We start from the raw sequence: 26470 nt of genomic DNA, 5'->3' as shown, positions 1-26470 counted from the left end.
AGCTTCACGTTTGGACTGAAGAGAGCAGCCGCTGCTCAGGTTCCACCATCTTAGTTTAACAGGTCAACACTTACAAACATGAGCGGCAAGACATGGGAAAAGAAGACATTTATTGAAATAATGCAAAAGAAACTAAACACGAAGACATTTTTGTAATTTTTTTCTCCCAATCAAGCAAAATGTAACAGTTTCCACATCAAAAAACATGATCAACACTGAAACAGTCATGCCCGGCTCAATCCGACAGTTCTGTTTGAGGGCAACAGCAAAACAGCAGAGCTTTGTTCCCGGTCTTTTATAACACAGAAAAAACTGAAACACAACACACCGTCCTTTGAAAATCAAATATACATTTTCTTACAATATTTACACTTTGAATGAAAAGTAAAACAATTACCACTCTACATCCTTCTGTCCCGGAGTCAAAGGAAAAGCACATCATGTCGACAAAAGTGAAAATGGCACACAATGTCGCTGCTGCCGTACCATGCTGTCAGGGAGAAGCAGCAGGGTTTGCTTGATTCCACAAAGGATGCTGGGAAGACGTGAGACAAATGAAGGGTCAGGAACATGCTCAGCCTCAGGACAGGGCCAGTCCTCCAGCTGGCTTCACTTCACATCCACTGTCTTAGGAACATTAAACATCCCGCAACTCATGACAACTGTGTCCACACACTTTAGGATCACTTGGTTGGTGTTTTGTCTAATAACTCTGAGCTAGGGGTGGGGTTGTTGCTATTGTGAATGGGTGTATGTTAACCTAAATCATCAGAAGCCCCTCGGACACTGCACGACTATGGTAACGAGTGTCCTGCTTTACTGTTAATTATCTTTTACACAGGAAGCATCGCATTGTGTTCACTAAAACATCAAACTAGTGACTAAGACCAAAAACATAGTAAAAAAAGGGTTTAGGAGAAGTGGGCTAATTGTGTCACACATTTGCATACATGCAGTTGGAGGGCTCCCCCTGCTTGTCATTAAAAACAATGCTTTGACTTATTAAACATTTTAACCCAAACCACATAACCTGCAGCTGATAATCGGGTGTTGTCGCTGCATGTTCCTAACCAAACAGAGTAGAAAAGCGCGATATAAGAATCAGAGTTTAACAATGAATTTCATGACTTTTTTTTAATGTTTTCAGAGCACTAGTTTGACATTTTTAGAGGTCATATTTATATTCAGTATGCTGACAGTATCACTGTTCAGCATCATCTAATTATATCCTCTCCAATGTTAAGTGGGTATCTTCAGTTGCTTTCATGTTTACTACCATTTTCACTTGTGCTGGCAGTGTGTGCTCGCTGACTGAAGAATCAAGCGCTGGTTCGGGATCTGACGAGAGCCTTTTATACTGACACTTGGACTCAAGACACAACTCATTGCGTCTCCTCTAAGGTGCAGAGGCTGCTGGGAGAATGATGAGTCCTCAGAGAAAACCACTGCTTTCCTGGTACTTGTTTCCTTGCAGCTGAACTGAGTTTTTGTGTTTCACGAGGCACGTGTTATTTTCAAGAATTTGATGTTTGGAGGGTTTTTGAGATTATTACAGCTGTACACTTTGTTCATAATTACTCAGAAGAACAAGCATTATACTGTGACCCTAACTGCTCCAGCTCAGCAAAGACACGTCCCTGTGCATCATTTCAGGAAACAAGAACTTGTTCCTGTACCTGAGAGCACTATGTGAACAGCTAACCAGTGATGTACATTTAGAAATGTTTCATATGTTACATTCACTTATGACTGCATCTACGCTGCACCTGGAGTTCTGCAAGTATGAAACATTCAAAGCTGTAAGACATCTGGCAGCAGCTGTGTCCATTAGGTGAAGCTTTTCCATTCTGACACTGATTGTAAGCACGAAGGTGCTTTGAGCAAGCACCTTGTTTTTGGTTGCATTTGAAAGTGGACGGCTTTATAGGGAGCTTAACTAACATGTGAGTCATCTTACCCCCAACCCAAATTCAGTTTAACGTGGCAGAGCAGACTCCAGCTGTTTCAGACGTTTATGCTTCCACAGCACCAACACTATCTGCAGTGCAGGATGAGGGGCAGTGAAGTGAAGCCAGCAGGGTGCTTGGACCTTTGCAGGCCTGTAAGTGAGCTAAAAGGAGGTGGTGGTGGGGTAGATGGAACTGCTGGCTGAGGCACTGCATTCACACCCATATGGCTTCAGGCCTTCAGACATGTCAGCGGCTTGCAGACAGATGTGAAGGGTGGTGTGGAACTCAGTAATCCGGCCACCGTCATTATTAGGAGCAAACAAAGGCAGAACGAAAGACTTTGCTCCTGTGATGGACTGACTGAGGGTTTGGATACAGTAGAGAGATGGAGTCAGCGCAGGGTGGCAGACGCACTGCTGGAGCTGTGTGTGGCTGCAGCGTGCAATCAGCGTGAGCAACACTTCAGTCTGACACCTTCATACACTGTTCTGCACTGCAATACGGTATGCATAATATTGCTTTCAGTGTAGGTGTTTGCACGTGGTGACACATGATGATTTGTACCAACACTGTTTCGACAGGAGAGTCTTGGTGTCCTGCAGCTTCACTCACGTTCTCAATAAAGGTTTGGACCGTCTGTGGATACATCTACAGGTCTGATTGTTTCAGCTTCTTCAACACCGGGCGTTTGGTTTATTTGGCTGCCACCAAAGAAAAGTCAGTAGTTGTGGTCTGTTTAATAGTCCCACTGACATCGGCGGCATGAAGTCAAGGTTTGGTACTTTAACACTTCTGTTGATGTCACCCTACGTCATGAAAGCAGCCTCACGGAAGAAATCTGTTCATGACCACAGTTAATTTTGACTTGAGTGGTACAATGGCTGTCTGAATGGGGAAAGGCTCCAACCCTCTGTGACCTTAAGATGGAGAAGTAGTTGGGAAATTCCCATTAAAACCACGGCTCTAATATCAAAAGCTTTCAAATTGAAACTAGAGGTCATGGTTTTCTCTAGAATACTGTAGACTCTTCACTTTACAGTGTAAAGTGCTTTGAGGTGACTGCTGTTGTGATCTGGTGCTAAATAAATACACCTGAATTGAATATGTCGTCTACAGATATCCCACCACAGGACACCTAAACTCTCCGCTGAAATGTTCTGTTGGCTGACACGGCAGCGTAATGAGACATTTGGCGATAAAGGCCAAAGAGTGCAATGATTTGATGGTGTAACCACATAAATATGCTCAGAGTTTGTGACATTAGTTTTTGTTTCATGTTCCTTGCTTTCCTTCTTGTCTCACTCACCACCCGCTCCGATGTCTTTATTTCGCAACTCTAACACCGTCTGTATTTCAGAGTTTTTCAACAATTTGCAGCAGCTTCATTGAGGCAAGTGACGAAGTCATCAATCCATCCTTTAACAGTCACTTTACGCAAATATCAAGTGATTTTACCGAGTTTGCTCTGACAGTTCAGTCGTGTTTGCAGCGGCGTCTTTCACAAGGTGTGTTTAGCAGCCTCATCAGCACTGCGTGCGGGCTGTTCTCACAGTGGACATTTGGACTTGTTACTGTAGGAAAGCACAGACGATGACTCCGTTCCACCAACTTATGAACAGTGACAAGTTATGGAAACAGGTGCTACTTGATAAGGATTTTCACTTTTTATTTAAAATTCATGTGCTGTTTAACCGTGGGTTATAGCAACAGGCATTTTATTGGGGCCATTTGTTAACTGCACTGTTACCCAAACCTCACAGTGTTGCTGTCTGGGGTTGCCAACTGCCCCGTTTTAGCTGTATAATGAGCAAACACTGGTTTGCCCCTTAGTCCACTTTAAATGTCCCATTTATTGACCATTACCTACAATGTCACATACAGTGCATATGTGCACTACACCCAGCTGGTTGTGTATTGTGCTTCTGGCATGCCAGAGTGTCCCGTATTTGTTAGCTAAAAAGTTGGCAACCCTATTACTGTAAGTGAATGATGCTACTGATGTTTCTGATAAGGCAAAAAGCTGGAAACTGGGGAGCTGATCACCTCAAACAATCAGAAAAGTACTGTGAGGAAGAACTTCTGTGAGGTGCTAGACAAACCACAACGAGTGTGACGTCATTCACCAATGGTTTAGCAATAAGCTACATGCGCTGCATTGAGTGCAAATTTAGGCAGATTGTGTGAAAGACAGCTGCCTCCGTCCAAGAAATGTGCTGATTTAACGGGTCTTTGTTGTTTAAGCTTTCAGTTTATCACATGTATACATTTACTATGCAAACTTAGTCACAGGGTCAGAGGTTAGGTTTTTTTTGTTTCTTAGTGTCCCAAAGGGAGAACATATCCAAAGTATCTGTAATGAGCGATAAATGTAAGCAAGACTGAGGCCTGTATAAAATATTTCTGTGCTAGCTAAAGACAGTTAACCTGTAGCTTTATTTTTCTAACAGACAGCATTTGTGAGGTAAGATGATGTTCAACCACTTACAACTGGCCGACTGTTTCCTACTGAGGATGTGACCATGAAAGAGCACAAAAGTGGACTGAGGAACATTTCAAAGACGATGAGTGCAGGTGTCAAAGGCTACATTCAACAGAGTGTCAGTCGTACTGATGTCTGACAAGTCCAAATGTCCTCTGTGAGAAACGTCTTCAATCCTTTCTACTGCGATGGCCACATTATGGATCCTTGGACAAATGTAGTGCATTTCACTTTTGTTCCTGTTGCTTACACAACAGTTCATACAGTGTCCACAGAGAAGCAGTTAACGGCCACTCTAGAGTAAGCACTGAATTTGCTTTTCCTCTTCCTGTTCTTGGTGTTTTTCTTGTTCTAAACTTTGGAGGACTGCAGTCTTTGTCTTTTCTATAATCTTCAGACACTATTTTGTCTCTTTCCTTACCTGGCTTGGGTTATACCTGTGCACTCCTCCCTCTTTCATTCAGCTACACACAGTTGAAAAAGTTTTCGTTCAGCAATAAGACAACAGCCTCTTTATCGGTGAGAAATGCCGCTGCAGTGATTCCTTCAGAGATTAGGACAGTTTGTCTTTAGCCTAAAGAACCTCCACTTCTAAACATGGGACACTTTGTGTGACTCTCTCGCCTGCTTAATGCTATATAGCCATTTAATGACCCTTGCATTTCGCTCCACAGCCGAAATGCCATATGGCACACGCTCCCCAGCCTCCTCCTCTTCGTCCTCACCCTCATCCCCATCTGACAGACCATCATTGGAAGATCGCCGAGAACGGTCGCAGTCAGAGGAAATCATAGAAGCTGATCGGAAATTCAAACTGACGATATCCGAGTTGGCCCGTGCAAAGTTCTCCGGACCAACCGCCTCCAGCTCCTCAGGGTCGAGTCCGCAGTAGTTAAAAAAGCGTTCCACATCAGCTCCGGCCCGGGCGTAACGGTCTGACAGGTCTGATTTAGATCTGTGCAGCGAGGAGCGACGTGCCACTGACGAACCAGGTTCTAGCTCGAGGTTAGGATCAGCTAACATTTTTGAAGGATCTCCAAGATCACAAGGTAGCGACTGAGGGGTGGTGTTGTCACAAGGTGAGGGGGATGGGGCAGGACGAGGGGGAGGCAGTGACAAAGAAAGTGCAGGAGGAGGGAGGGAAGCAGGTTTGGGTTTTGGAGGGAGGGGCGGAGCTGAGGAGCTACTGGATCGTGCAGTACGGAGCGGCTTGCCATTGCACAGTCGCAGGAGGTCGGAGGATGAGTGGGAAGTAAGCAGAGGTGGCAGCGGGGACCGAGAACGATCCATAACGCCTCCTTCGCCGCTTCTCTCATCTTGGACTCGTCTGCTGAGATTCAGGTTTCCTCCCTGTTGCGGACTGCGACGCCCCCCGCTGTTGATCGGGGGAACCTTCAGTGAATGGGAGAAGGATCGGAGGGAGTGTGAGGTGCTGGGACTGGGAGTCGAGTCGGGTGGTTGTTCGTTAAGAGTCATGGTAGACCGATAGGTTAACGGCATCCTAGGAGCAGAAAACAGAAAGCTAAAATCCAAGGAGTCCAGCACAAACTAAATAAAGACACAGACACAAGTATTTGGATGGTAGCTTAGCTTTTGAAAACTTGCCTTTATAAACCACCACCATCAGCAGCCAAGTTAATGAACACCAGCCAACTGAGCGGTTGCTATAAGCACAGAGCTAGATTTACTTTTGATGTGCACCAGAGCAAGCCCCGATTTTGATGTTGGAACCTCCTGGTACTAAAGAGAATCCGTGACCGCACAGCTGAATGTTAGCACCGCCCACAGCTCTTACAGTATTTGGCTACGTTAAATAGGTACCATCTGTGGACAGCCGAGTCAGTCTGGGCTGATGTCACCACGTGGATTAGCATTCACAGCGGCGTATGGAACTATATTTATTTCAAAAGTTCAGAGTGAGAAAAAACATTATCTAAAGTCCTGTCACGTAATTTCAAAGTGCGTGCTGTGTGCATGCTTCTGCCGTTTAGCACACGCATGCCGCTGAACGCGCTCAAAGCCAAATCCTGCTCGCCAAATTACTTTTCACAGTTTGGAGGCCAAAGAAAGATGTGACAATGTAAAGTTTGTGAGTGGCATCATGGCAGCAACACGAGCACCGTTTTACATCGGATTTGTTTACAATTTGGAAAATAAGTTATTATCAGCAACTATTGTTTACTGTGTAGCAGTAGAAATGCTGACGACTGTCACTAGATCACTTAAATACTGAAGAAACACTTCAAACCAGAAGATTTTAAAGTGTTGAAACCATTATTCTGGTGTACAATATAACATACCTTTAAAAAAACAAAACAAACAATCGTCATATCAAGGAGCAATAAAAAGGAAAAATATTTTTTGTAGTCAGTTGAGTAAACTTCCTTTTTCAGCAGCAGTCCTGTGAAAACTAAACTGAACCACCCTGAGCAGCCATAGCTGGAGGAGTCGTTTTCTTTATGGTTTTATCAGACTCTCACATTGCTGTGGAGAACTTCTGTCTCCCTCTTCTTTACAAGTCATCGAGGTTTTTGGATCTTTGTTTGTGCTCGGCTAGCTTAAGGTCTGTCCACAGCTTTTCAGTCAGGTTGAGGAAAAGAATCAAGCCTCTGCAGTGGCCCAGTCATTCTGATAGAGTTGTTTCTGTGATTGGGATAACTGGGCCTTATCACTAATACGTCCCAAGAAATATCAGGATTCTTGAAACGTGCCCACCAACCTATTTTGTTCTTACAACTAAACTAAACCAACAGCCAAAGTGGAGAAAGAGGTAATGATGCTGTAAGACAGAAGCCTGCACCGCTGAGGGAAAAAGAAGGACAAAGTTTGACTGAACCTGAAACTATCAGAGGAGGAAGCCAGAAAGTTGTAGTGATGACTGCAGTGACGAGACAGGAAACAAAAGTAATTCACCAAGAAAGCAGCAAAGCTCGAGCTAATAAAAACAGAAACCAGGTACATTTCTATCAGAACAAAAAAACTCACAAAATTGAGATTCTCCAGCATCTCTGGGAAATGAAACTGTAAGACATTCAGCAACAACGGAAATCATTTCATTCTTATTATCATCAGTAATAGCAAAAGCAGTTTTCAGTGTCAAGGCTTGTCTATGACAGCCTGGTCTAAATCGTACTTCATCGTCTTCATCTGTGGGTCTCAGTGAGTGTGAGGCGCTCAGATCATCATCCCACCGCCGCCATGCTGACAGTTGGTGTGAGAGGTTTGTGCCGTTTGGTTTTTCTCTTAAAGTAGAGATGCTGCTGTCTCCACTTTGGTCTCGTCTGTTCATAGGACATTAAACCTAATTGAATCGCGAGTACACAAAAATCTGTACGTAAATTGTGTATACAAACGTTACACGTACAAATGTTGGTTATTTATCATCTAGCTGACTTTGTTTGCGCTTCATGAACACATATTTAAAGTGCAAACAAACAAGTTATGACGGCCCGGCTGTCTTTTGGTCATTATCTATAGGTTTCGAATACACCAGAAGCCACATTTGTCTTCACTGCAGCTCATCTCAGGCTGACACTTCACTTCCTGCTTTCTTATTTTGCTTGTCATATTTTTGTCTTTTGCATATCAACATTGACCTCCAGACTTTTTGTTTAACTTAGTCACAGTGAGCATCTTAGCAGAAACTATTTTCAGAAGCTTTTCCGAGCTGGAGCTTTGATTTTTCATTATTAATATTTTTTAAAACTGTCCTCACAACAGTGGAAACATTTTGGGAAGCTGTGCCTTTTCAGGCTTCCTCTTTGGACACAACTTTTACTTCTTTCAGTCAGAGCTTCTCCAGTTTTGCTGGAGGCGGTCGTGTCTCAGGTGGTAGAGCACGCCATCTACCAATCAGAAAGATGGTAGATCTATCCCTATCAGCACTTTCTCTGCTTCACCTGGAGGTAAACACTACACGTCTTTGGAACTTCATGTCAGGGGTTTGATTCCTGACCAGGGCATCTGTATCCAGTAAGGGTCCCTAGGCTAGACCCCCTTTCAGACTCTGCAGGCCTGCTAACTGAGGCCTGCAGAGTCTGGCGTGTAGCTCGTGGGCTTTTTGCAGTTTCTCTGAAGGCTGCATGGTCTGAGCTGGGGGGAATTTGCTGGAACGTGCACTCCTGGGAAGACTGTGGCATTGTGTTAACACACCTGACTGCTGCAGACTAGCAAACTGCCAAAACCTCTGATTTTACAGCTGCGGTCACACTTGATGATCAGTTAATCAAATGCTTTTGATTAACTGGACAGCAGTGAGGTTGTATATAGCTTTTCACAGGACTGTACCAAATATAACATACATTACCAAGTTACACTCAAAGTAACACGTTTAGAGAAACTTTCTGAATGGAGATATTTGAGCGCCACATAATTATTGATTACATATGTACACAAGATAAAAGTATATTATTTTACCCCGATGGTGTCCAACTCCTGGGCATTCCACCTGTTGACCTCATATGCACAGCACTCTTAGCTCCACCTCCAGATCCTGCTGCTGAAGAAGACGATGAGTTTAGCAGATTTTTTAGGATCTCTAGGTTTAAATTCTCCCGTTTGATGCTGCCACAGCTTGTTGCGCACGTGTCTGACTTGGCATTGTTATTGGATGCTTTGAAAGGTAACCCGCCTCCACTGCCTCCTCCACCGATGCCAGGACCTCTCTTGGATAGCAGGGGATGGCCAGCAGGTGGTTTAACGAGCACAGGTGGTTTGATTGGCTCCTGCTTGGCATTGATGACTTCCTGGCTCTTGACATACTTGGCCTTATCAGCTTCTAGTCTTTCAACAGCACTGAGGCGCTTAGGGTTTGGTTCCACCTGAGACACAGGTTAAAAAAGAGAGATGGCATTGAATCAGTCCCTTACCTTATTCTATATGCGTGCAGCAGGGGTAGGAATCGAGTTGTTTTGGGTTATTTCTGTGTGTTTTTTAAAAATCTGTTATTGTGTTCTTCTCACTCCTTGTCTGAAACAAGCGATAGGAGACAAACATGATACAACCCCGTTCATTTGGTGATGCAGCTGCAGATCATCTCGGAAGAGATTCACGAGTTCATAAAGTCAGGAAGTGTTACACTGCCTAATGTTGGGATACAACGAGTGAGCATTGGAAATTTATCCACTCATCTTTTTTCCCTTTTGCATCACATAACGTTTGGACACTATAGAAACAGACACTGATACATCCTGATTTTTACCAAAGTCTTTCTACAAGCACGTCTCACCTATGCAGCACTGATGTACAGAATCAGCAAATGTTATTAAAAATGCTTTAAAATTTGGCAGCTTTGCCTTAGAAAAAGCTTTAAAACACTTTTTCCCCAGCACGTTATATTTGTACTATACAGGCACAGCTTCGCATCTGTACGAATTCTCTGGCTCGCCTCAGCGTTTTAAAGGAAGAGTGCAGAGGTGATGAGCATTACAGGAACAAGAAAAACGACAGCACGCAGCTCCACCTCTGATGTGCATTTGGAACTGAAACAAGATAATGGCTCTGTGGTGATCGGGGCAGGTTAACTGCCATCTTTGCCATTACACAATTCTATTCTATGCTTATTTATATTTAGGACTTTCTGAGTTTCTCACAGCCCTAAATTTGCAACAAGCTTCCACACTTTAAACATTTACAGCTAAGTGCATATCTACAAGGTCATGTAAAAGTTGTTGCAATTGTGTCTACGAGCAACTTGACGGCAACAGTGACAGCCTACATGATCAGCAACAGACGATGGAGCCCCGTCAGCAGAGCACAGCAATACTTCATACAACTCTAACTGTGACGTGGATTAAGACCAGTCAAAGGAGCTTGCAAAGAAAAGCGTCTGGACTTCTTTAAGTTGCTTGAAGACGTTTCACCTCTCATCCGAGAAGCTTCTTCAGTTCTAAGGTCAAATGGTGGAGAGTCCCAGATATAAACCTAGTGGGAGTTTCCCCCCACAGAGGGACAAAAGGACCCCTGATGATCCTCTAATTGCCTGAGCCAAGGTGTGTAACTGGGTGTGGGTCCCAATCAGCCAGAGTTTCGGGTGTGTTCATTGTGAAACCTGGCCCCACCTTATCATGCGAATTCCTGAGGTCAGATGGCCCAGGATGTGAGTGGGCATTAAGGCGTCTGGGAAGGGATCTCAAAACTGGATTATAGATGGCAGAGAGTTGGTGTCGTAAACCCCGCCTCTGTTCAAAGATGGTCGCTCACAGTGGACATAGATGGCTTCTTTCACTCCTCTTTCAAACCATCTGTCCTCTCTGTCCAAAATGTGAACATTGGCATCCCCGAAAGAGTGACCTTTGACCTTTAGATGCAGATGGACAGCTGAGTCTTGACCTTAGAACTGAAGAAGCTTCTCGGATGAGAGGTGAAACGTCTTCAAGCAACTTAAAGAAGTCCAGACGCTTTTCTCTGCAAGCTCCTTTGACTACAATGACCTGGATGACTGAGAACCTTCACAGACAGATTAAGACCAGTGTTAGTTCCAAATGGATGGACACCTTTTTCTGACAGTGGTACAGTGGGTGTTACTACAACAGGATATTAATTGCATTGTAAAGCGCTAACTAGTTCTTTTTAAGACAAGTTTCACTGTACAATACAGTCACAAATGGTGCAGGCATTTTGATCAGCGCTTATTAAAACACGGTATTATACGACTCACAAATGACCAATTATTATGGAATTATATTGGTTATACAAATGAGCTCGACCCTGGAATTTTGTGGCCAAAACACTTAAAGTTATGACCTCTGATGCTTCAGTTCAATCCCACATTTACCTGAACAGATCTCTGTACATCCTAACACACACAGTACCTGTCTCCTGAAGTACTCGGGGCCCTTGTTGAGGATGCGGAGGGGTACAGTGGAACTGAAGGGCGTTGCAGGGCCAGCAGCCTTGCTATCTGGCAGGGCTGGAGTCAGTGTCTCTGTCGGCATGGCAACAAGGCGATTGGGGTGGTCTGCCGTGGTGGCAACGGGTGTGGGGGGGTCGACACGGGGTGGGGGCACCTGAGGACCCCCAAAGCATGAAGACAGAAGGTGTAGAAGAAAGTGTCTAGAGAAAGATGAAGCTCCTGGCTCGTCTCATCGCCCGTGGGACTGAACCGAACTCTGTGGGTGGGGGCAGTTACATCCACTTGTGTTCTTTCTATTAGCAGTGCTTCTACAGAAACAGCTGAGATGGTCTCCTAGTCTTTGGCGCTTGGATTCTGTTGACCTATTTGTCGAGCAAGATGGGCAGATAGATGATAGGAGAGTGAACGAACAGGAAGAACAGTAGGAGTGTACTGGGCAGTGAGAGAAGTGGAGTTTCCAGCAAAAACACGGGACAGCAGGAGACCAAAGTCCTGCTGCTCTCCACCTTTGCTTCAGCGTTCTTTTCAGTTCACCACACGATCTGAAAGAGGTTAAAAAAACAGAAAGAAAGACAAAAGCCAATCAGATTAGGGTAACACACTGACATGCACCTAGCAACAATAGCAGGAATAGCCAGGACCACAGAGGAAGTCCCTGCAAGGTGTCATGGATGGTTTGTCATCACACCAACAACAAGCTACACAACATTAAAAAGTGACAACAGTTATATAAACATCTTAAAACGTTGTTGCCTTCATCCAATCTGGAAAATACATTTGTTCAAACACAAGGCGCTTATTTTGGGCATTTCATCAGTCACACAAACTGATGGCTGCACCAGGGACAGTTTAGGATTCAATATCTTGGTCAAGGACACCTTGTCATGCTGTGAGCCACAGTGGGCCCACTGTCCACGCACAGTTCAAAGCTAGCATTTTGCACAGCACGAGTAGCTTAGAAGATCTTTGGGGGTGTTAAAGCAACACATGTTGGTACCCAGATGTCTTCTTCTGGAAAAGTCTTGATTACTTCAGAAATTCAGTATCAGACCACACTCCTGATGTACAGCAGCATGGCTCCATATCACAGACTGCTGGTTTACCTGTCACCCACTGAAAACACTGGGACCACTGTAACACAACAACAGTCCTGGATGACTGAGCAGCTGAAATCCTCTATCAAGCACCGATGGGAAAACCTTTGCCTTCCAAAGAGCTTTCTGTTTTCAGAATTTCTTCTCTTTTTATTTTCATTGAATTGCTAGTTGTGCCTTTCTGTTTAGCTAATATCCTGAAACCAAACGCTGTTCTTCGACCATGATTATGCAGCAGAGATTATTCAAAACGTAGAGACTGCAACGGGATAAAGAAGGCACTAAAGGAGAAAGGCATTCGTTTACAGACACTAATAAGAGAATCGACTGTGACAACGGAATCCGAACCTACAGCAACGCACACGAAGCAGCGCTGGAACTAAAGAGACGCAGCTTCAGCGTAGTGGTATCCGCTCTGAGAGAGGAGGATGCCTCAGCTGCAACCAGACGGAAGGAGCAACTAAAATGGCAACGCCTGGAAAAGAGCCAGAAGGAAGGCTGATCTACAGCTGCAGGGAGAGCCAAAGAAAAACTCTGGATATTCAAAAGGAGCACCCCGGAATGACTACGATGGTGTGGTGTGGGAACAACAACGGGTCAGATGTAAATTTGCTTCAGATGCTTATAGCTGGGAGCAGCTTTCGAAATTAAGAGCGCTGGACAAATAGGATGGTGCTTGTTTCATCACTAGCCCCCAGCGTAGGGCCTTGTCTTTACGACAGGCCTTTCCCATGACCCACCAGCAGGGTTATGGAGCAGGACAGTTATCTGCCCCACCATTGGAGTTCACAGTATTATTTGGTCTTCTTCCATGTTAGATGTTCCATTACAGTTCTGGACTCTTATAGAGTATCATTTTTGTTTATAGGGCTGACTGTTGGAATGTTAATGGTCTTGGCAATCCTATAAAAAGGAGTAAAGTCACTGCAAAAATGAAAAAGGCAAGAGCAGCTTCTCCCAGAAACACACATGAAAACGAACATGAGAAGATGAAAAGCTAGGCTATATAAACTCTTTCTGCAGTTCATGTAAGAACAGCAGAAGGAGGGGGGTTATTACACTAATATCTAACCGCGTCAATTTTGAAGTGATGAAAGTGGAAGCCAATAAAGATGGTAGAGATGTCATTGTTAAAGGCAGAATCAACAGCACTGTGTCAATATAGACGCACCTCCAGAGAGTGACCTGACATGTCTCAGGCTTGTTTTTGATCAAGTAGTCTCCCTGAGTGAAGGTATTTATAAGAAGAAGGAATATTATATCAAACTACAACGAGCACTGGACAGCATTCACACAACATACTGTGTCTAAAAATGTGGAAATGTTTTAAAAAATTAAGGAAAGTGAACTATTTGAGGTGCTGAGGGATTTCCATCCAGAAGAAAAAGACATTACACATTACTCTGCAACTCACAAGGTCTATTCCAGAACTATTTCCTGATGAACACTACAGAGAGACAGAGGGTCTCAGATTGTACAATTGGGACAGCTGACACATCAGATCATAACACCATTCACCTGACAGTTAACCTGGAAGACTTAAAACGAAGGACCCAACAGAGACTAAACATTGGAATTTTGAACAAAAAAACAATAGTGCAGGAAATAAAGAAAGAAACTCGAGATTGTAATAATTTAAACAAAGATAATGAAGTGGAACCCACAACAGTCTGGGATACGGTTAAGGGTGTAAACTGCAAACACTGATGAGCATCTGGTTTAATCACATTGTCAAACACCAAAGTGGTCTCTAACAATGAAAAACAAAGCGTTTCTTTAAATACAGGGGTGAACAAAAACACACCTCTTACATATTGTCCCATCGCATGAGCCTATACCCTCAGCTCCCTCCTTCAAACCTTTCCTTTAAACAGAGAGATGCACCCTTGTTTTTCACTTAGCCGTCACCCAGAGATTTACCTCTCGAATCCTCCCTGATAAGGGAAGGAGCCTCACCATCTGTTTAATGTCTCCCATGAACTCACAATGCCCCACTGTGTGTGTGTAGAACACATGCGATGCTATCCTACATGTATATAACTACAGTGGCTTGCAAAAGTATTCGGCCCCCTTGAACTTTTCCACATTTTGTCTCATTACAGCCACAAACATGAATCAATTTTATTGGAATTCCACGTGAAAGACCAACACAAAGTGGTGTCTGTGAAGGTTCTCAGTCATCCAGGTCATCATAGCCAAAGGAGCTTGCAAAGAAAAGCGTCTGGACTTCTTTAAGTTGCCTGAAGACGTTTCACCTCTCATCCAAGAAGCTTCTTCAGTTCTGAACTGAAGAAGCTTCGCAAGCTCCTTTGAATACAAAGTGGTGTACACATGAGAAGTGGAACAAAAATCATACATGATTCCAAACATTTTTTACAAATAAATAACTGCAAAGTGGGGTGTGTGTAATTATTCAGCCCCCTGAGTCAATACTTTGTAGAACCACCTTTTGCTGCCAGTCTTTTAGGGTCTGTCTCTACCAGCTTTGCACATCTAGAGACTGAAATCCTTGCCCATTCTTCTTTGCAAAACAGATTAGATGGACAGCGTTTGTCAACAGCAGTTTTCAGATCTTGCCACAGATTCTGGATTGGATTTAGATCTGGACTTTGACTGGGCCGTTCTAACACATGGATATGTTTTGTTTTAAACCGTTCCATTGTTGCCCTGGCTTTATGTTTAGGGTCGTTGTCCTGCTGGAAGGTGAACCTCCGCCCCAGTCTCAAGTCTTTTGCAGACTCCAAGAGGTTTTCTTCCAAGATTGCCCTGTATTTGGCTCCATCCATCTTCCCATCAACTCTGACCAGCTTCCCTGTCCCTGCTGAAGAGAAGCCCCCCCAGAGCATGATGCTGCCACCACCATATCTGACAGTGGGGATGGTGTGTTCAGAGTCATGTGCAGTGTTAGTTTTCACACACAGCGTTTTGCATGTTGGTCTCATCTGACCAGAGCAGCTTCTTCCACATGTTTGCTGTGTCCCCCACATGGCTTGTGGCAAACTGCAAACGGGACTTCTTATGGTTTTCTGTTAACAATGGCTTTCTTCTTGCCACTCTTCCATAAAGGCCAACTTTGTGCAGTGCACGACTAATAGTTGTCCTGTGGACAGATTCCCCCACCTGAGCTGTAGATCTCTGCAGCTCGTCCAGAGTCACCATGGGCCTCTTGGCTGCATTTCTGATCAGCGCTCTCCTGGTTCGGCCTGTGAGTTTAGGTGGACGGCCTTGTCTTGGTAGGTTTACAGTTGTGCCATACTCCTTCCCTTTCTGAATGATGGCTTGAACAGTGCTCCGTGGATGTTCAAGGCTTGGGAAATCTTTTTGTAGCCTAAGCCTGCTTTAAATTTCTCAGTAACTTTATTCCTGACCTGTCTGGTGTGTTCTTTGGACTTCATGGTGTTGTTGCTCCCAATATTCTCTCAGACAACCTCTGAGGCCGTCACAGAGCAGCTGTATTTGTACTGACATTAGATTACACACAGGTGCACTCTGTTTAGTCATTAGCACTCATCAGGCAACGTCTATGGGCAACTGACTGCACTCAGACCAAAGGGGGCTGAATAATTACGCACACCCCACTTTGCAGTTATTTATTTGTAACAAATTGTGGAATCATGTATGATTTTCGTTCCACTTCTCACGTGTGCACCACTTTGTGTTGGTCTTTAACCTGGAATTCCAATAACATTGATTCATGTTTGTGGCTGTAATGTGACAAAATGTGGGAAAGTTCAAGGGGGCCCAATACTTTTGCAAGCCACTGTAAGTGAGAAAGTGATATTACTATTACCAAAGTGATCAATATATTAAATAAAGGAATTTCCATTACAAGAGGTAAACTGATTTCTTGAGTTGAATATGACAATTTAAAAAAAGGGAACTAGGAACTAGGCAACACCAAACTGACCGGAGTGAGGAATTATCAAAAGAAATAAGAATAATAAAACACACCCTGGACAAAAAACACATGTGAAGAACGGGGAAAGAAAATGCTAAACAAACATTTTATGAATTGGGATCAAAAGCAACACAAATTCTAGCGAGGCGCCTTAGAACACAAAGAACTAAACACTCAATACCTAAAATTAGAGACCTATCTACTAATGAATTCGACCCAGAGATGATTCAAACAATCTTTAAAAGTGCCTATGAGATGCTGTGCTCCACACCTACTGATTCAAATGTGACTGAAATCCAAAACTACTTGTTCAAATTGGACCTTCCAACAACAGACACAAACCTGAGCGAAGCATTAACATCTATGAAGGAATTAGACAACGTTAGCAAACTGAAGGCAAACAAAAGCCCCGGGAGTGACGGAGCTTTTCCTTTAACTGGACACTTAAGGCTACTATCCAGCCCTCAGGGACGCTGTCATCCCAGTAATCCCAAAAGAAGGCAGAAACAAAGACTACTGTGAGACTACTGTTCTCTGTTATAGAGAGGATGGGTTTTAGTAGGAATATACAAGCCCTTTACATTGAACCAATGGCACCCTTCCAGACAGATTGACACTCTATAGAGCCGCTACACTTGCTGTTTAAGCCCCTCGTTGTTTGTCTTGTTCACTGAACCCTTGGCCCAAGAAATCAGGCAAAACAGTGACATTAGAGCAGTGGTTCACAAGTGTGTGGCGCACCCCACCACACACTTGTGAACCTCGCAGAAAAGTCATGCAGAACTAATGTTGAACATCAGAATCACTTTTATGGCGCAACAAAGAAATTTAATATACTATTTAATAATATGTGCATCTGCTGCAGCCGCTGAAAAGCTGCAGCCGCTGAAAAGCTGCAGCCATGTGTGTGTCGACAGCCGCAATAAGAAGTGTACTGAAAAGTGTGAACATGTGGTCGGGTCTGTCATACATCGTTTACAGTGATGCCGAAACCCAGGATTGGGGCACGAGACACCCAGCCACATGTTCGCACTTTCAACTTACACACGCGGCTGCAGCGGCTGCGCATATTATATATTATATAAATATCAGGCAGGCAGGAGGCCAAGGGTTTAATTCAAAACTTTGCAGTTAGAGAAGGAGCACGGAGGACTCTCTTTACCGAATTTAAGATAACGTTTGTGTCATGGTCCGTGGTCCTGTGTCTGTGGAATGCGTGATGCTCGGGTAGCCACACCCCCGGGCTGGGCCATCACCAGCACACCTGCTCTCCATCCCGGTGGTTACACGGAGATCCACTTAATCCGGCGCTGACGGATGCTCCACGCCAGTTCGTAGTCATCCCCACAGTGGTAACCAGACTTCCACGAAAAGTGTGCATTCTCTTCTGCTTGGAACTTTGTTTAACCTGCCTACTTCTGTCCAGGTTTCTACTCGGCGTCTGCTACCTGCCTGTCCTCCGGCTCAACTGGATCTCGCGGTGCTCACCTGGCCCACTCGCCATTCCACGGACTTCCTGCCCCCACGGACTGCCACACTTCCCTCCCGAGCTCCCACGGTTCCGTTCTATCGTAAGCCCCTACTCTAACTCAGTCCTGATATGTTCTCCCCGCTTCCTGGCTCCCTAGTAATCATCTCCCCTTTCTATTGCAGCCCCCCGCCGTCCCGATCCCGGCTTCCTCGTGTCATTGTTTCCCCGGATTTTTAGTTTCTGTTTTGCTCTCTACTTTCCCCGGGTCGCCTTTCGTTGTTTTATTAAAGTGTCTTTTTGTTAGCTCGGAGTCTGCGCCTGGATCCTTTCGTGCCCGCACACCACGGCGCATGACAGTTTGTAGTCCACCCAAATGAGATAAATAGTGTGTTGATGCTCTTCAGACTTCCACTTCCAGAGTTCCACCTCAGGCCAGAATATGAGAGAAATATATCAGACCCCAGGAAGAGGATAACATACTTGTAACAGAAACACTGGCAGTATGGACAGAGATAGTAAAGAGATATGAACTGGAGGGAGAGTGCCATCTGCTGCTGTGGCCTTCACACACCAGGAGAGACTGACCAGACTTTTACAAGTGGACCGACAGAGGCATAACAGCAACAGGCAGCGTGGCTGATGGAAATACCTTTAAGTTATTGGAAAAAGTAAAAGAAACAAATAATTTAAAATAGAGAATAAAGACTTATTCCAGAATCTGCAGACACTTCTATAGTCGTGTCCAAATTCATGGGCTGCATCCTCCTGAGGACCCGGCCTTCGCGGTCTACGTGGGCTGGGTCCTCAGAAGGTCGGGTTGGCCGGAAGTAAACGGCTGTGAAATTGGACGGTCTAGCCTTCTGATTAGCGTCACCGCTGTCTCAGCGTCTGCTCCTTGATATCTAAAATATAACAGGACACTGGTGTAAATTCTCGACCATCTCACACTTCTGTTTAATCAGTTTTCTGTTTGATGTTTATTCAGCTGTGTAAAAACCACCCGGGGGATTAATAAAGTTTTATTTTATCTAATCGAATCTAATAACTTTAATCTCAGCCAAACCGATTTACTCACGAACAAATAAAACACTGAAAAAAGCCAAACATTAACATTTTTAGATTATCTAAGTGAATTATATATTACGTTTAACCTGAGTAGCGAAAGACCGCGGTGATCTGAAAATGATGTGCCGGGAGTTTGCTGTTCTCGGCGGCTCCAGTGACCCTCGAGCTTCCAGCTATCTATCGAGCTGGTGGGTAGCAGACGTCTCCGAAAACGTCGGAGCACTTTTGAAAATATGTGATATCTTGATAAACTGACAACCAACAGCTACATTCTCGCCTGAAAATGTTTATTTATAAAAGTTTATTTTGTGACCCAGAAAGAGTAATAAGAGTAATATTAAAAACTTAGTAGCGTCCGCCATTGTTGAAAACTGGAATTGGCTGAGCTGTGCTATGAATTCTAGGATAAGGTGGGCCACGAAGGACACACTCGACCCATCCTTCAAATTCGGAGAAAAAGAGGACACATTTGTCGGCTGTGTTCAGAGGAGTCTACGAATTTGGACAGCTTTCCGTCGCATCGCTGTGATGTAATCGGCCTACAAATGCCTCAGGAGGATGCAGCCCATGAATTTGGACACGCCCTATGACACTCAGGTGAAACCACAGCTACCAGTTAACTGTAGTATGCTGATGAAGACGATGTGGAATCCTATCAAACAGGTGCCATCTACAGCAGTTTCTAAACTTAACAATTGGTACTTTTAAATACTCTAGGAACAACAAGTAGGCCTGCAGAGCGAGAGCGAAGTGCTCTAATGGGGTGATATGGTACTACAAGGTCATTAAGATAAGATGGGGCCTGATTATTTAAGACTTTGTATGTGAGGAGCAGGATTTTGAATTCAATCCTGGATTTAACAGGAAGCCAATGAAGGGAAGCCAAAACAGGAGAAATCTGCTCTCTCTTTCTAGTCCCTGTCAGGACTCTTGCTGCAGCATTTTGGATTAGCTGAAGGCTTTTCAGTGAGTTTTTTGGACATCCTGATAATAATGAATTACAGTCGTCCAGCCTGGAAGTAATAAATGCATGAACTAGTTTTTCAGCGTCACTCTGAGACAGGATATTTCTAACTTTAGAGATGTTGCACAAATGGAAGAACGCAGTCTTACATATTTGTTTAATATGTGCATTGAAGGACATGTCCTGGTCAAAAATGACTCCAAGGTTCCTCACAGCGTTACTGGAGGCCAAGGTAATGCCATCCAGAGTAAGAATCTGGTTAGATACCATATTTCTAAGATTTTCAGGGCCGAGTACAATAACCTCAGTTTTATCTGAATTAAGAAGCAGAAAGTTAGCGGCCATCCAGGTCTTTATGTCTTTAAGACATTCCTGCAGTTTAACTCATTGGTGTGTGTTATCTGGCTTCATGGACAGATAGAGCTGGGTGTCATCTGCATAGCAGTGTAAATGTATGCTATGTCTTCTGATGATGCTGCCTAAGGGAAGCACAGAGATGAGTCCACTGTCAGAGGCCATAAGAAGATCATTTGTAACCTTCACTAAAGCTGTTTCTGTGCTGTGCTGAGCTCTGAAACCTGACTGAAACTCTTCAAATAAACCTCTGCAGATGATCTGTTAGCTGTTTGACAACTACTCTTTCAAGGATGTTTGATATGGAAGGAAGGTTGGAGATTGGCCTATAATTAGCTAAGACTGCTGGGTCTAGAGATGCTTTTTGAGTAAAGGTTTAACTACAGCCAGCTTGAAGGCCTGTGGTACATAACTGATTATTAGAGATAGGTTGATCATATTTAAGATCGAAGCATTACTTAATGGCAGGACTTCTTTGAGCAGTTTTGTAGGAATGGGGTCTAAAAGACACGTTGATGGTTTGGAGGAAGTAATTATTGTAGTTAATGTGGTTCTCTTATTTAAAACTGAAGTAAAAAAACAAAACAAACAAACCCTGATTTTCTTTTTTTTTTTCTTTCAATTTGAATTAAGCTGCAAGCACCAATCAGCAGGCCCTGGCACCTTTGCTCACCTCCGTAGTCATAGCCCTTTATTGTGAGGATGTAGCCCCAAATGTAGTCATGTAGTTCTAACAGTGATCAGTATGAATACATATTGTGCACAGTATCATTTAAGCAATGCTATCAAACCAGATTAGATCAATATTAAATGTGTTCTATATTTGAAAGGTAAGCAGCAGAGCTGCTCTCCATGCTATTCCAAATAGCCTTCTATAATCTCAACTTTGGTCAGACCCCCCCTAACCCTGACCCTTATAGAAGTGCTCTATAAGGGTGACACGGTACTATGAAGTCTTTAAGATTAGATGGGCCCGGTTATTAATGACTTTATCTATGAGGAGAGGGATTCTATGTCCTTTTCTTTTTCAAAGTCCTCCATTTGGAAACAAATGTCTCTTTGTCCAAATTATTAATTATTAATTAACTGTATAAAATTACAGTAAAGTAACAGTAAAATTTGTTTTGTTCCCAAATGATTCTGGAGATCATCACAATGAAAAGTTAGTCGACACGTTTGCATTGCCCTTTTTAAAATTATGCTTTTGTGACATGAATGTGCGTCAGGTGGTGGTCAGGGCTATCCAGACTGACAAGTGGGACATTGAATTCCACCTCTCTGGTGGGGAGGGAGCCTGAGATTGTCTAAATTGGGGTCTGTACAATAGCAAATGCAGAAAAACATGTTTTAAGAAAGCAAATAAGTTGGTGTTCAAAAGAATATGATCGTTTGCTTGCAGAACACCAGGAGAGACGAGTCCTCCGTCACAGATGGTGTGGTCAGTGAGGATGGTCACCTGCAGGTTCAAGGTCATTGCATCTCCAACCCACATCCACTGCCACTGTACCTAAGGGAAGTTCTTCTGCACATACATTTGGATCACCCAAATCCATGACAGTCGTTCAGGCAGTCATGCCTGGACTGGAAACAAACATCTCTAAAATATTACAACATACCAGCTTCTGTGACTGAATGCAAAACAAATGTGTTGTTTGACCTAGAGACTGCACTTGTGACTGAACAATAAATACATTTTATATTGATTATATCAGTAATGTACCTTCCAATACAAAGTTATGGAAAGTCTAACCTTCAGACTAATTTCAGAATAATTAAATCTTTCTTTCATTGTAAGGTTTAAATTGTCCATCAAATAAATGTAAAAAATTCTTTTTAAGGCAACGAGTTTGCAGATTTTTTAAGTTCAAAAAAGTTCAAACTAATTCGATTGAACAGTAAAATTACAACAGGATTTGAAACGGTGCAGCATATTGAACTGAAGGTTTTAAATTCTAAGGGCAATGGAGAAAGCATCATCGGATGGCTGTTCCTGCTCTTAATGTGTTATAGCCCGGTCCTCTCTGGCACAGCTGGCTGCCGGCAGAGCCCGCGGGCACGCCACTGCAACCCCCTCTGGCCTCTGCTCCGTAGCTGCAGGGTGACCTCTCGTTTGGGGCTCTACTCAGCTCTTCCCAGGATCGTGGCACGCCCCCCCCCCCCTTTGGTGGTCCTCCTCGGGTCCTTGTACTCTGGGGCCTCTGGATATCTGGGGCCTGGATCTCCTCCATACCTGCTTCATGCCCTGGAGGACGGGGCTGTGGCCCCCCCACACCCTAGCAGATTGTTACATGGAGAAACCTTTGGAATTCAAGCATGCTGATCCACACAGGTATGCACACAGGTGTACACACGGGTATTCACAGACGCGGACTACAGCTTTCTTGGCTGCTGCCTCAAAGCACATTGTGCGCTGTCGATCTTGTGTGCTGCACAATATCGTTTATTATTTAATATCTACTGATATCTACTGCTAGCTAGTTTATTGTGATGGTGCTGTTTTTTTTTTTATTATGTTGCTCTTTGTTGTTTGCTTTCTCTTCTGTTTTTTTTCTCCATACAGGTGATCCAGGTGTTTTGTTTGTTTTTCTTTTTTTTCTTTCTTCCCCCCCTTCTCACCGTCTCTTCTCCCCTCTGGTTTTCTTTCTCTCCCTCTCTTTCTTTCATTCTTTCTCCCTGTCCTATCCCCCAGTCATGTCTGTCCCGTTTGTAGCAACTGAAAATAAAATAAATTCATAATTTAAAAAAAAAAAAGTGTTATTGCTACTGTTTTTTATTTTATTTTTCATTATTTTCCCAGTTATTTGGTTATATTGTAGCGTTGTACGGATATTTAAAACAGGTCACGTGTCTTAGTGACAAGCTGAGCTTGCCATTATTAGATTTTGCCAGCAACAAAGATTTGGAGAGGAGATTGCTACGTTGTCAAGTGGGAAAGGTTCTGTGAGCAGACACAGCTCAATTTATAGATTAGATCCTTATCTTGACGATGAAGGCCTCTTAAGAGTTGGGGGACGACTGACAAAGGGCTCCTTATCAGAAGAAATAAAGCATCCCTTTGTTCTTGCAAAGGATCAACATGTAGCAAGTCTCATCCTAAAGCACATTCATCAACAGCTTGGTCATAGCGGTCGTAACCACACCTTATCCACACTAAGGAGAAAATACTGGATCACAAAGGCCAACTCAGCTGTAAGGAAGGTTATCGCAGAATGTAATTTTTGCAGAAAATATCATGGAAAAGCCTTGGAGCAAAAGATGGCAGATTTACCCAAGGAAAGAATTTTGCCAGATAACCCACCATTCACCAACGTCGGAGTTGATTACTTCGGACCTATTGAAGTGAAAAGAGGACGAGGTACAGCTAAACGCTATGGAGTCATTTTCACCTGTTTAGCCAGCCGAGCAGTGCACTTGGAAGTGGCTAGCTCTCTAAGCACAGATGCCTGCATTAATGCTTTGCGCCGTTTTGTGAGTCGAAGAGGTCAAGTTGCTCACATCCAATCGGACAATGGAACCAACTTTGTCGGAGCAGACAGAGAGTTAAGGGAGGCTCTTGAATTGCTGAAACATACCCAAATAGCGGATGCTTTGCGACACATTGGAATAAGATGGAGTTTTAATCTGCCTGGAGCGTCACATCATGGTGGAATTTGGGAACGGATAATTCGTATGATCAGAAAGATTCTGAGATCCGTTCTTCAGCAACAACAGTTGGACGACGATGGATTAAATACGGTTCTATGTGAAATTGAAGCAATTTTAAATGACAGACCCATCCCAAAGCTTTCTGATGATCCAAAAGACCTAGAGCCACTTACACCAAATCACATCCTCCTGATGAAAGGAAAACCATCTTTACCACCCGGACTATTTGACCCTCGGGATATGTATCTGAAGAGAAGATGGAAACAGGCTCAGTACATCTCAGATCTTTTTTGGAAACGATGGATACGCGAATACCTGCCTTTGTTACAGGAGAGACAAAAATGGAACCAAAAGAAGAAGAATCTAAAACCTGGAGATATAGTCATTATAATGGATTCTTCTGCACCACGTGGTTCCTGGCCACTTGGAAGAGTTCTGGAAGCCATTCGTGACAAAAAGGACTTGTGCGATCTGCACGTTTAAAAACAAAGACTAATATTCTGGAAAGACCTGTAACTAAACTTTGCTTGTTACATGAGACTGTAATCTAAAAGTGTGTTACTTATGTTTATTTATGTGAATGTATAGGTCTAAAGTAGACTGTATTAGTGGCTCCTTATTTTCTTTGTGATTAGAATTGCCATGTCTGATAGCCATTTCAATTAGGGGCCGGGGTGTAGGAGCCATTCTTGGGTTAATACCTTATGTGGTCACTAGAGGTCACCTTTTTCTGTTTTGATTATGTAATGTAAAGGTATTTAAGGTAGACGCACGTAATCGGCGTCAGGTGTGTCATTAAGAAGGCAAACAGTTTGTGACCGTTGCGCTGTTATGCTAAGTCGATACGGAATAAAGACCAAAAAGGACAAGATACATACTGCTGGATTTATTGGACTGTGAACTTAATTCATGCATACCAGTGACATCGCGTCACCCCCGTTAACGACCACCTCAGTGGCTTCAAGCGTAGGCTTAGCCTCTACAATCTGTATAAATAAAGGTGAAATAAAAATTAAAAAAAAAAACCCCTCTGCAACAAAAACATAACAACATGGTCAAATACTAAAGCTGTGCTAAAATGATAACAGTCCCCGCTTTAAACATTTCTCAGAGAACCAGTCATATAACAGATAAAAATGTGTTGGTTATTTTGTTGTTTTAGAGCCCGATGGGGAGTTTACAGGGGGACAGGACTGATGGTAAATGGAAATGAACTGGTTCTTATATAGTGCTTTTCTACTCTTCCTGAGCACTCACAAGTTTTATACAACATGCCTCATGATGATGGATGCATCAGAACTTGGGGATAGTATTTTGCAAAAATATATTTGGGCATGCAAACTGGAGCAGCCAGACTGAAAAAACAGCCTTCTGATTAGTACATGAGCTGCTCTACCTCTTGAGCTACAGCCACTCAATCAGGAAGTCAACTGGAATTCACTTTGGAAGATTTATTGGCTTTTTAGTAATCTAAAACTGTATGGGCACAGCCTGGGTCTTCTTTATTTATTTGTTCTTGTCTCCTACATTTAGGCAAAAGTAAAACAGACGCCTGTAGCACTTTGACCATGTTGGGATCTCAGTGTTAGCATGGTTCACACCAGCAGGTTGGGAAATGAAGGGTCTTCTCACTGAGTCGGCATCAAGAAACCGTGTGTGATGACTCAACTCCACCTCCTCTCTTTTTTCTCATTTCTCTCTCTCTCTGTTACTTCTAGGCATAGAGCCAAGGAACACAAGCAAACACACACATGCTCACATAGCCTCTAGCTCTTTCTATTTCCTGAGTTAGCAGCATGGTGAGCAGAGGCAGTACACTCCACATTCCCACCAGTATTCATCATACTTCAGCGTCTCTTTCAGAAATTAGCTTTTGGTTCACAATAACCTGGATGAGCAGAAATATTGATTTACATGACCTCCAAGCTGTATTTTTACCAACAGACAGGTAGTGAGGAATAAAGCAAGCTGACACCCATCAGCTATCTCACGTCAACATTCAGATGCAACATTTTCTTTTTATATGATTGTTTCTGAACCTCTGCGCTCTCTCTACACTATACACTGAGAGGGTACCAACCAAGAAAGAAGGCCCTGCTCTAAGATTGACACCTTCAAGTTTGACTGACATTTTCAGCTGCCCACATGAGCAAGCCAAAAGCCTTCAATCCTAAGAACACTGTTCCAGATGTCAAGCATGGTGGTGGCAGCATGATGCTCTGGGGCTGTTTTGCTGACAGTGGTACATCACACAAAGTACACTGAATAATGGAGGACAGCCTCCAAAATCTTCAACTCATCTTCAAACTCAACAGCTAGACATGTGACACTTGGAATATCAGGCACCTCTGGCAGCTTGGAACACATTGAGGTAGTTACACAGCTGATCAGAGAACCCCAGAGAACACAGGTGATCTAGTCGTGCTGTGGTTGGATCTGGCTAATGCCTACGGATCGATACCGCACAAACTGATTGAACTTGCACTTCACCACAACCCTGTTCCCAAGAAGATTAAAGACCTAATCCTGGATTACTATAACAATTTCAGGATGCGAGTCAGAAAAATCAGAATGGCATTGCCTAGAGAAGGAAAAATAACAGGTTGTACCATCTCTATAGCTGCGTCAGCTGAGGTTGTGTGCAGAAGACCCCTGTCCAAGTCTCAAGTATGGCAGCCCCACCTAAGAGCCTACATGG

At 43.6% G+C, this 26470-nt stretch overlaps 1 protein-coding gene and 1 long non-coding RNA gene across 3 annotated transcripts in view; one reads left to right on the top strand and one right to left on the bottom strand.

Annotated features, from left to right (window-relative positions):
- Positions 1-91: 91 nt before the first annotated feature.
- fam110b (family with sequence similarity 110 member B) overlaps positions 92-26470 on the bottom strand; it is a 55792-nt gene continuing 29413 nt past the window's right edge. For both annotated transcript variants that reach the window (XM_026148438.2, XM_080292580.1), the window contains 3 exons: positions 11241-11823; positions 8845-9248; positions 92-5929 (listed from right to left, as the gene is read on the bottom strand). In XM_026148438.2, the coding sequence (XP_026004223.1) occupies positions 5020-5929; positions 8845-9248; positions 11241-11363 (1437 nt within the window). In that variant the 5' untranslated portion in view covers positions 11364-11823 and the 3' untranslated portion in view covers positions 92-5019. The remainder of the gene's footprint in view (positions 5930-8844; positions 9249-11240; positions 11824-26470) is intronic.
- LOC113009874 (uncharacterized) lies at positions 11820-24797 on the top strand. The gene is made up of 3 exons (XR_013903155.1): positions 11820-17844; positions 17927-19406; positions 21527-24797. It is a non-coding gene; the product is annotated as an uncharacterized LOC113009874 (long non-coding RNA).

Source organism: Astatotilapia calliptera, chromosome 18, assembly GCF_964374335.1.
Source record: "Astatotilapia calliptera chromosome 18, fAstCal68.1, whole genome shotgun sequence".
In the NCBI taxonomy this organism is placed as follows: Eukaryota; Metazoa; Chordata; class Actinopteri; order Cichliformes; family Cichlidae; genus Astatotilapia; species Astatotilapia calliptera.
The sequence above is the reverse complement of the archived record's forward strand: the minus strand, read 5'-3'. Positions and strand labels throughout refer to the sequence as shown.